This window comes from Phaethon aethereus (genome assembly GCF_964289735.1).
Source record: "Phaethon aethereus genome assembly, chromosome: 13".
Taxonomy (NCBI): domain Eukaryota; kingdom Metazoa; phylum Chordata; class Aves; order Phaethontiformes; family Phaethontidae; genus Phaethon; species Phaethon aethereus.
In genome coordinates this window covers 3,700,285-3,711,706 of record NC_138589.1, presented here as the reverse complement: position 1 = coordinate 3,711,706, position 11,422 = coordinate 3,700,285, and the positions used below count along the sequence as shown (strand labels likewise).

The 11,422-nt window shown below is 42.9% G+C and overlaps 2 protein-coding genes across 2 annotated transcripts in view; one reads left to right on the top strand and one right to left on the bottom strand.

The window, feature by feature from the left end:
* Window positions 1–2,681: 2,681 nt before the first annotated feature.
* Window positions 2,682–4,509, bottom strand: DDX28 (DEAD-box helicase 28; the record flags this gene model as incomplete). Its single annotated transcript, XM_082005723.1, has 1 exon — window positions 2,682–4,509. The coding sequence occupies exon 1, from the start codon at window positions 4,308–4,310 to the stop codon at window positions 2,682–2,684; it is 1,629 nt and encodes a 542-aa protein (XP_081861849.1). The 5' UTR covers window positions 4,311–4,509.
* DUS2 (dihydrouridine synthase 2) overlaps window positions 4,309–11,422 on the top strand; it is a gene marked incomplete at both ends in the record, with an annotated part of 27,269 nt that continues 20,155 nt past the window's right edge. The window contains 6 exon segments of the mRNA XM_082005724.1: window positions 4,309–4,354; window positions 4,357–4,411; window positions 4,860–4,995; window positions 8,026–8,071; window positions 9,591–9,682; window positions 10,604–10,647. Of these exon segments, the coding sequence (XP_081861850.1) occupies window positions 4,309–4,354; window positions 4,357–4,411; window positions 4,860–4,995; window positions 8,026–8,071; window positions 9,591–9,682; window positions 10,604–10,647 (419 nt within the window).

Below are 11,422 nucleotides of genomic sequence, written 5' to 3'. Positions count from 1 at the left end.
TCAAAATTAAGATGTATATGGCTGAAAGAACTTATTTCACTGTGTTGCCTAATTCTATAATATTGTGTGCTGCAATCCAGACTGACCTGTCATGGGATTCACTGTAACACGGTTCTAGATTCATAGACTACAGTACTGGGTTTTGAAAAGTGAGTTATGGAAGTTAAACTACAAATTATACATCTAAAAAATATAACAAAAACATCTAAATATAACCTTCTATGGCATCTTCAACATCCTTTGTTACAGCCATTAGAACACATGCAATTAACTTCTGTAACATGTAATACACCAATCATTACTTTTTAACGTGTATTTTATACCTCGGTGTCAAGTATGCCCACATTGCCTTTTATAATCTAGGTAATTTATCAGAAGTCAACCTTCTTCCCATTTTCCTTCCACATATTTTAACTCAAGGATAAAACTACTCTCATCACTAATGCCACTTAGTTACTGATACAAATTAAGCAGATGCATTAATTGTGAACGACCATAGCCACATAGTTTGACTATGGATCTTGTGTCAGAAGTTACTGGTTATGTGACATCATTTAACTGTGGTTAACTTTGGTTGCATTATTTAGCTGAAAACTGTAGGTAATAGAGCAAAGCATTCCAGCACACATCTGCAACAGTTATGAAATTTTAGCCTGAACAATGGATTGATTTAGTCCTGTACAACAGCTCTATGAGAAGACACAATACTTGAAGTCGGACATCTGAGATCCCAAGCAAAAATTTTCCTCAGAAACTTAAAAGGGCAACTCTGCATGTTGAACTGGGAAGCACAGTCACCATCACCAGCTGCCTCAGGAAAGAAACTCTATGAAGCATGTAGTTACTTGCTATTTACGCTAATACAGTGAAGCACTACAGATTTGAAAAAGATCAGATTCAAATTATATGACACTTGAGGTGGAGTCAGCCTGAAACCACTCAGGCAAAGCAGACAAGCAAATAATAAAATTTCTTACTTGGAGTTTCTTGAATACAATTTACCTCATGTAAATTAATCTGTGTGTTGACAGTTAAAGGAAACTATTTCTCAGCCGTTCAGAGGACCCGATACAACATAACACGCATATTAAGAAACAGAAATAGGATCTTCTGTAAATTAGAATACTAGACTGTCCCCAGGTTTCTGTTTAGGGATTTACCCTATACCTATAGATGAACAGTAGGCTTCTGCTTGTAGACACATAAATGGCCTGATTTGCAGTTCAATAAACTACAGGTGAGAGGCAAGTAGTACATGCAATGAATGGGTCCAAAATATAAAGGTTTCCAGTCTGAGTGGATCACTCTTCCACTGTATTTCTATAAAGCTGAAAGCTTTCCATTGTATTAAATAATTTTACCTCAGCTTGTAATTTCCCCTAAGAGCCCCTTAACTGTGCAATGTGAAGAGAGCACACGTGTACAATTTCTAGGATAAGGCTATATAGCCTTATCATAAATGATTATCTGTGCAAGTTTTCTGTTTGTTTAGTTTTTACTCTCAGTATACTAAGCGTAGCTCCAGTGCCTTATTTCCTCTGAAACCAACGATTTAGATACTATGCTGTGATCTCTTAAATTAACAGCTTACTACTTCTATATACTGAGTTTTAGCACAGGCTAAAGTGGATACCATGGTAAAAACCACTAAAAGAAAAGGCTGCGATACATCACTGCAACAGAAATCACAGCTAAAATGCTATTTTTGTGTGCAAATTTACCATGGATACAAACTAGCAGCTAGATATGACATCACCTCAGTCTCACTTTAATCCTTTTCATTTAAAGCAGAAAAGAACAATAGCATGATATTAAAAAGAAATCTCATACTCACTCTGTTACCTGCAAGTCAACACACTTTTTTCCTTTAACAGGAGAAATCTTTTGGTGGGTTGGGGTTTTTTTTTGTTGTTTTTACAATCAGTTCAGACACTGGACATGTCACTACAGCATGCAGAAAAAACGAGCAGAAAACACTTAAAAGGCTTTTTTTTATTATTTCATGGAACATGAAGCAGCAGATCCCCTTTCTCTGTGAAAAGGAACCATAAAATGACAAATTAAGACCTTGAAAAAGCCTCAAGATTTATTGTGCCTTCTCATTCCCACCAAACTTTAGAGGTATCTGGTCTAGAATTCTCTGAATGAACTGCTACAAAAAAAAAAAAGAAATACAATTTGTAGAAAATATATTTGTAGAAAAGTCAAATACAATTTGTAGAAAATCAAATACAATTTGTCCTTTAGCCTTTCTAAATGTACCTATAATTGATCAAAGATATATCAAAGTTAGGAAAATGTCTTCTCTTTTTCCTGCCACATTAGCAATTTTTAATTATGAATGTTTAGCTGCTGGTGGTGGGAAATGATGCAATGTAACAGAGCTGCACATCATGCTTTTCATACTGATCTGAGTTTAAGTTAAATGTCTCAACAAAACTAAACCAAATCAAGTGATGGGATCATTCTTTGGCTTTCTCCAAAAGCATTTTGTTACCCACTAGCTTCCTTTCCGAAAGCCTTGAGCTCTGATGCCTATGGAAATGACTACTGCAGCTACCAGAACAATGCACAAGTTAGTCTTATCACCTGGTTCTCACACACAGAAGCTCATTCACTCTGCCTTAATGACTTCAAGCCCAGTCCCTACCAGGCCATTTACTACTGCTTGGCAACTTGAATCAACCTCCTTTAGGCAGAGGCTTATTAATAGAGGAGTCCATGCCTGGAAGACCTGTCTTTTTCCGGGCTGCAGTCTCTATTTTCCGCACCAGGTCCACATCCCACCGATGGGTAACAAAACTAACCACGGCTCCCGGTGCCTTGCTTCCAACCCGTCCAACTCGCCCCACGCGGTGCAAGTAATCCTGCAGGGTGTCTGGGAAGTCATAGTTGACCACTAGCTGCACACTGCTGGTGTCCAGCCCCCGTGAGGCAAGGTCAGTGCAGACAAGGACAGACACGTCACCCTTCTGGAAGGAGGCAAAGATGCCAGCTCTAGCAGCTGCTGACATCTGTCCCTGCAACCTCAGGTGCTTGATTTTGTGGTCATCCAGGATATAGCCCAGCCAGTTGACAGTACTGGCGCTGTTGCAGAAGATGAGAACAGCCCCGCCGGAAGCTGGGCGCTCCTTGAGTAGCTGCAGCAGTTCAGGCAGCTTGTCCCGGCCTTTGAGACGGACAAACCTCTGCTGGACGTGGGGTGGCAGGCGGTGCAGGCACTGGGTGGTGAGGGTGACAAACCGGCCCACGTCGGTGAACTTCCCCAACGTCTCGCTCAGCCCCGCGGGGAAGGTGGCTCCGACCACCACCACCTGGGTCCTCGCCTCCCTGGGGCCGCCCGGCCCGGGAGCGCCAGCGGCCAGGGGCGCGTGTGCCAAGATCTCCTCCAGCGGCTCCGCGAAGGTGTCGTCCATCAAGACGTCCGCCTCGTCCAGCACCATCCAGCGCAGCCGCCCCAAGGCCAGGAAGCGCCGCCGCAGCGCCTCCCGCAGCGCCCCGGGGGTGCCCAGCAGCACGGCGGCTCCCGGCGGCGGCGCCCGCAGCTGCCGCCGCAGCCCCCCCGCGGCGCCGCCGCCCGTCAGCCCGCGCACCAGCAGCCCCGCCGGCCGGCACAGCGCCGCCGCCACCGCCCCCACCTGCGCCGCCAGCTCCCGCGACGGCAGCACCACCAGCCCACGAGGCGCCGCCGCCTCGGCCGCCTCCGCCTCCGGCCCCTCGGGGCGGGAGAGCAGCCTGTCCAGCAGCGGCAGCAGGTAGGCCAGCGTCTTGCCGCTGCCGGTCTCGGCGGCGCAGAGGGCGCTGCGGCCGCGGCGCAGCGTGGGTATGGCGAGGCGCTGCACCGCCGTGGGGCGACCGATGGAGAGCCCCTCCAGGCCGGCCAGCAGCGCCGGCTGCAGCCCCATCTCGGCGAAGGACGGGCCCTGCTCCGCGTCAGGCAGCGGCGCCTGCAGGGCGGGAGCCGCCTCCTGCGAGGGCTCCAGCTGGAAGTAGTCTCCGCAGGCCTTCCTGTGCTTCCAGCCCGCCGACACCAGCTGCGGCCGCTCCCAGCGCCCCACCGTCTGCCAGCGGGGCTGGCTCAGCTCCGGCCGCCGGCTCCGCAGCAGCAGCTTCCCGGGCCGCGGCGTCGCCGCCGACGCCCCTTGCCCGCCCCGCCGACGCTGCGCGCCCCGCAGCAGGCGCTGCCGCAGGGCCCAGGGGACGCGCACCACGCTGCCGGGAGGCTGCGCGCCCGCCGCCGCCCGGGTGGCCGCCAGCCGCCGCGACTGCAGCGGGAGGGCGGCCGCCATCCCGCCGCGGCTCAGCGTCATGGCAGCCTCTCACGTGGCGGCGCTGCCCGATGACGCCGTGAGGAGACGCTGCCTCCGGTTCCCCCCGCCCCCCGGAGCCGCGGCGGAGCCACGCGAGAAGGGTGAGTGCCACGGGTGGGGGGCGCGCGCGGGGCCGGTACCTGAGGCGGTGCTGACGGCGGGCGCTGCCTCAGGAGGCAGCGGTCCCTTCAGGTTCGCCTCTTCAGCTGGCGGCTGAGCTGAGCCCTGTGCCGCGCCCCGCGGGAGCAAACATGGCCGTGAGGGGCTCTGGCAGAGGCGGCCCGGCGCCCCTCGCTCGGGGGAAGGAGCCCGCGCGGCGGGAGCACCCCCGGAGGCGCCCCTCCGCCTCACGGCTCCGCGCAACAGGCGCCAGGGCCGCGGCGGCTGAGTCAGCGGTGCTGGAGCAGGCGAGCCGAGGGATCTCTGTCAGGTTTGACAGGGTCACAGACGCCTCCCCGCCCCCCGTTCCCGCCAGAGGAAAGTTCTGGACGTTTGCGAGTAGGAGATGGTGTTCCGTGGCCATCCCCCGTGATTTTCTCTTTCAGGTAGCACCGCAACAGGAATGACGGTGTACACGCCTCTGTCTTTTAGAGGAAAGAAGATCTTGGCTCCGATGGTGCGAGTGGGAACGTTACCAATGCGTCTTCTTGCTCTGGACTATGGTGCCGATATCGTGTACTGCGAGGTATGAAGGATGAGCAGATGAGGCATTATGATGTTATCATAATAATGATAACATTATTATTAAGAAAAGTACAAATAGACTTTGTTTGGGCTTTTTCCCCTTTACATGTGTTTTTATTAGAAAAAGGGGGAAAGAAAAATCTCTATGGCCTAAGGCATTTCCCTTTGAGCAGTCCTCAAGTTATGGCAGACCTGTATTTTAACACTGGTCAATAATTTCAATTCACTTAGACAAAACACCGCAACGATTTACTCACATTCTGCTGTGCTTCGGGTTTTGTTGAGTTTTTTTGGCTTGTTTTTTTGAGTAGAGTCATAACACTGAAGGAAGTCGTAGTGACCTACTCTCTCACCCAGTTAGTTTTTCTGCGCTAACCCAGAGCATCCACATATGCCCCTCACAGGACTGCTATCTTTGTTGCTTAACCGCTTTTCTTAACAGTGCCTGAAGTTGAAACTCCAGTTTGCTGCAGATGTTTTTGTTAGGACTGCTCTGCAATTTAAGGTACTTAATCTTCACTATCCTTATTGTTGCAGTGCATCAGTATTCCCATTTTCCCCTTCAGTGCTATTATTAGCTCTTTTCAAATGTAGCAACTGGTACAAGTTAAACAAAACTCAGCCAAGTTTTTAAAAAACAACAAAAAACCCCCAGTAAAAAGCTAAACATAATGTAAACATGGCTTAAATACTGGCTTTCCTGGAGAGTGTTTGATCTGTACCAATAGAACAGACTGAAACCAACTGTCAGAATCTGTCATTTACAGTGTTCTGCAGGAATCTTCACAGCAGTTCTCTTTATGAGTTAGCTCATGGCCCTTTTTGAGGGAGAAGAAAGGAAAGATTTGTTCTCAGAGAGACAATATATGCTGTTTTTATCTTGTCCACAGCTTACCTTTTGTCTCTGGCTTCAGAATTACGAATGCTATTTAATTAGTTGGATCAGCTCCATGTGAAAAAAGTTATTGCTGGATGATTCAGAAGAAATCTTGAAATTCAGTAGAATAGTTACCACTGTTGGTCATGAAAGTGGGAGTAATAAGGTGTTTTTCTTTTTTGACAAACAATAGTTAACAATTTCCCAGTTCATGAATTATGACCTCTCTACTTTACATGGAATTAAGTGAGAATATGTATTTTTTTCATTCTCTGGCAGGCTAACTGTAGATCTTGTATAGAGAAATCACAAACTTAGAGATACAGAATCTAGAAGTCTTAAACACTAGAATTGAGTCAGGCTTCAGACAGCCTTTGTACTTTTCCAGTACCTCTTACACTTCTTAGTAGTAGCAAAGAACCTTGTTACTGAGCAGCTACTGGGTTTCACTAAGTGCAGATTTGATGGGCCATTGTATAGGAAATTAGTGGAAGATAGTAATGTAGAAATTATTTATTTAAAAAAACAAACACCACAACCAAAAAACACAGCAAACCACACACATAAAAGTGTTGCTTTGCTTACTGCTGAAGTCACAGGGTATGAGAAGTTATTTAATCAGCACTATAAACTGTATAGCTGAAGTAGTTTCTCCTTCACACACACTTTTTGCCACAATTCCAGAGAAACAGGGTACCTCAAAAGAGGAGGCCCTCAAACATACTTAACAAGTTGCAGTATGTGACAAAACTTATAGTGTGAAAGTTATCCCTGTAGCCAAAAACTTGTTGTAGTTTTCCTCATCTCACCTCAAAAATAAGGTCTCCTACACTGTCTTGTCTTTTTTTCACAGTGCTGTTGAGAGACAAGAGGGTTAAAATGCCTTTGACATGGGTTAGTGTTTGCAGTTAGATATCTGTTTTAATAGATTTTTATCAAAAAACTATGCTTTGTAGGCTTTCTTAAGAAGTGACAAGATAGTGTAAAATAGAACAGTTGTTTTAGGCAATTATACTGCAGTTGTTTGGTAACAGAACAACATGGATAACTGCATTTTTTAACTTCATTTTTGTATAGTAAAACTTCATTTTCTAATTTATCCTTTTGTTTTCCTAGCCTTTCCCCCCAATCCATTCAATATTTTGGAACTCAAAGCTGTTTCAGAACTTAATGTGAACAGTACCTGATGAGGATTGCTAGTTAAAAACTTAAATTAAAAGCACTATTCATAAGACCTATGGTATAATGCAAACAGATTGAGGTTAGTTTAATTTATTGCTTATTTATCCCTTACCTGTAAATGAGCAGGTCTTAAACCTTATCTTACTTGCTAAAACAAAGATTCTGTAGTAGACTAAACTTCTTCAAATATGGTAATTTTTTTTCCTCAATTTATATAACAGTTTGATTAACAGCTGCATATTTATTTCAGCAGCTAACAAGTTATATTGGCTCAAGCTGTAGCTCTTTGTTAATTAAAGCTAGTCAGTTTGTCTTAAAGCTTACCTATAATCGAGTTGATGAGATATGTATGAGAAAAGGACTCAAATGCTATCCTTAATAAATTGAATTGCATAAATCTGTAGTTAAGCGAATATATGTAGATTGAAGTTGTGGGTTTTTTCTAAAGGAAAGCCACAAATTCTAGAAGAATGGTGACTGTAAATTAGGTTCTTCCTTAAAAGTTAATGCAAAGCTTCATTTTGTCCTTTAACAAATGTAGAGTACTCTTAAAACTCAAGATTAGGGTAAAGAAGTCTTAAATCCTAATACTGCTGTTTTGTTCACCTGCATGGTTGGCTAGTACAAATCTACGTTGATTCTTAAAAGTGGTCTGTTGTTAAGTTACTTTCCCCTTCCACTGTAGGTTGTTCGTTGAGCTTTGTTTCCAGCTTGCTAGATAGGTATTTGAAGAAAATGATTTTCCTAGAACTATGTAAACATATCATATTCTTATGGTCATATCTGGTATTTCTATTTTGAAACTTCATTTGAGTGTATTGTGTAGTTAAACTCTTGTTTTCATTTGTGTTCTTTTTCTGTATTTGGTATCTCTAGATAATTACTCTTATTTAATAAAATGGGCAACTGTTTAAAGCTTGGTGGCTTAAATGCTTCAACTCCCTGAGATATTTTTATTCTTTTTTTTCTCAGGAGCTGATTGACCTAAAGATGCTGCAGTGTAAGAGGGTTATAAATGGCAAGTATAGCCTTTCTTTTGTTAATATCTGTAAGCATTCTTTTTTTTAAATAAGAGAAAAGATAATTAATTCTCTGAAGTAATTTTATAGTGATTATAATGATGTATTGGTACATATAACCCCCCTACACTGTATTTAGGGACTTAAAATAAGCTTTTGAAGCACTACCTGTCTGCTGCTCTACAGTTTCAAACTTTAGGTTTCCCTTCTTAAGGAATTCCAGTAGTTCAGTTAGTGACCCTGAGGAAGACCATAAGCGTTTTGGAGGATAGCGCTAATGTATTAGTAAGTGACAGTTTGTTATTCTTTTTAGGGCTCTAACACAAGGACTTTCTCCACCATTGACTTAGTTTATTACAAGGGTTTGATGAGTTTTCTGTTAAAGGCTTTGACAAAGGTCGGGTTACTGGGTGTGCAGGTATAGGCCTTCTAAAGTGAAAGACTTTAGAATTTTAGGTCCTCGAATTACGTCTTTCCCTTTTTGTTAAGAAAAATGGGATCAGTGTTGGAAATCCATTACTAATGTTTTAGCATTATGCTTCCTGGCAGCAGGTGAAAGAAGCTAGTAGCTGGAATAGACAGGACATTAAAGTTCCAGTGCATTGTTTAAAATGTTAAAGCTTTTAGTTTTATGTGGGTTAAAAACACAAATAATAAAATTGTAACTAACAGATAACCCTCCTCAATTCTGTATCTACATACTGGCTTCAGCCTGTCTATTGCCTTAATATGCTAGTATAATAAAGAGTAAAAACCTCTTTATTTTGTTTTGGGGTTTTTTGTTGTTTGCTTTTTTCCCCAAAATTTTACAAGTGTATGTGCTAATATAAAACTTAATTTCCTGAGCAAAACTACTTCTATTAGTTACAAAGCTTTTTAATTTTTCAAGAAAAGTTTGACAGTGTCCAAGAAACAAAGTCATTTGGACTGCAGTAGAGACAGTTTCCAATCATGAGCCTTTATAAATGTTAGCTGTTTGTGACGTTATAATATACACACCTTTTAGTGTACTGCAGTAAGGAAGCAAGACATACAAGATCTCACTGTTTATAACTTTTTATATTAACTTGAGGTCCATGGGTTAGATTTGCCCTAACATGATTTTCAAAGACAAGTCCTTAAAAAGATATCCTTGAGTGGCATGAGAAACAGTTAATTGCAGTGTCCCCATTGGGGAACAGAAGCCCACTACAAATCTACTTTCCCCTCCTGTCCCTTCCCCAAAATGGTGCTGTTACATTCATTTTGGCTGATCTGTCATTCTGACCTGAACACGTTGTTCAGGTGCTAATTCTTGCTCAAGAAACAGGCTGGGGGATGATTAGGGAGTACTATGGGTGGGAAACAGCAACGTGCGAGAAATGCACTGCAAGGACGTAGAGGAGGTAGGGTGCCATTAGTTCTGCTGTTCATGTAAGACTTAGTTGATAGCGTTTCATTTATATACAAGTTACATAGTCATATGATTACATTTGTGTATAATTTTTGTCTGTTTTATCTGTTTCTCATTTCATATAGAAGTACTTGAAACGGTAGACTTTGTTGCACCTAATGAAAGAGTTGTTTTCAGAACTTGTGAAAAGGAGAGGCACCATGTTGTCTTTCAAATGGTAAGAAACCAACCACAGGTACTCTTCTAATAACATAGTTAAACAAGGTAGTGCTAGTAAAGTTCATCTAAGTCTAAAGTAGCTCTCTGTGTTGCAGACTATCAATTTCTTAATGCTTCAGGTGCAGGTAAAGTTCACACCAAATGTGTTCCAGAATTTCTAATCTACTGTTACACATGTGATCAAGATGCTACATTATAAGCCCTCCATACAGCTGTTTCCAGAAGAGGTGATTAAGATGAATTCTGTGCTCTATGACAGCAGCTTGTTTTTGTAATAGGTTTCCTTGGCATATTTCCAAAGGTATAGATACCAAAAATAAATTATGCTGATGTTTGATCACATGTTTAAGTCTTGCACTGTCCAGTCTCACTGGAAAGACTGAAAGAAATGGCATTGTTTAGATAAGAGAGTACAATGTGTGCATTAACATTGCACAAATGGATTAAAGGCTGCTGGAGAGGAAAAGAGAGTAATTTGCTCTTTGAGACCGCTCTGTGTAGGACAAGAGGGAATGGGGGTTTAGAAGGAAGAGGTGTGGACAGCATAGATATTGAAAAAGACCTTTTTCAATGGTAGTGATAGCCCTGGAGTAGGTTGCCTGTAGAGACTGTGGACTTGTTGTTAGTGGAGCTTCTTAAGAACATGGTAAATATCTAATGGTGGTGGGCTAAGAACATTTGATACTGCTGTAGGTTAAGAGGGTGGACAGACCTCTCCAGACCCCTTTAAGTGGCTGACTCTAGTCTATGCTTTAGCTAAATGTTTTAGCTGTCTGTTGTGCTGTGAATGGGTCTCTGTCACTTTATACTAAATGTTTAGAGCAACTACAGTTATACATATGTGCAAGTGAGTACATTTTTTTTTATTATTAATTTGATGATATTTTATATATATAAACCCTCTTTGTTTTACCAACAGGGTTCGGCAGATGCTGAAAGAGCCCTGGCAGTAGCTAAGCTTGTGTGAGTCATCTTCTCTCACCCCTTTCCCACCACGGGTTTGGGTTTTTTGTATAGAGGAATTATTGTGGAAGACAGTTTTTTATGATTGAAAGGATCGAAGTAGGTCTTGGTAGGACCAAGAAAAGTTCTGTAGGAACTGCATGGTAAAGTGTAGCATCTCAAAAGGCTGGTGATATAATGGTGTAACTGCAACTTCTATTTAAAATAATTCTTGCTCAAAGCAGCAGCGGCGTAAGTTCTATACAGGGATTGATGGCTTTTTGCTAGTGCAGTGTGTCCATGATGTCTCCAGTATGAAATTTCCCTGGGTATTGCACAGCTGCAAGTAAGACCAATATGCCTGAAAATGTCCCCTACTGTTCGTGGTTTGAAGCCCCCCAATAAAGTATTGTGCAGCAATGAAAAGTGTTTCTCAAACCTTTTTAAAAGGTGTTTTTAAGCCTCCATTTTAAATAGATGGAAGTTTCAATAGGACTTGTTTTAGTGACAGTGGTGAAGTTAGTGGTAGATATAGTTACATGTACTTAATCCTATATAAACATATTTAAGGTAAGTATATGCAGCTTCTGCACAACACTGGTCATTGAAACCTGTAGACAGACTGATCTTCAGACCACTGTTAAAATAAATACGTAACTTACAGAAGTGAGAAGCTAAAAAATCAAGTTCAAATAAAAACTTCACCTTAAATTGTCATTTAAGCCTTAATGATGATAGAACAAATTTCCTGGAAAGATCTCTGTTTCCTGATTCTTGTTCTAATATGCTGGAAAAT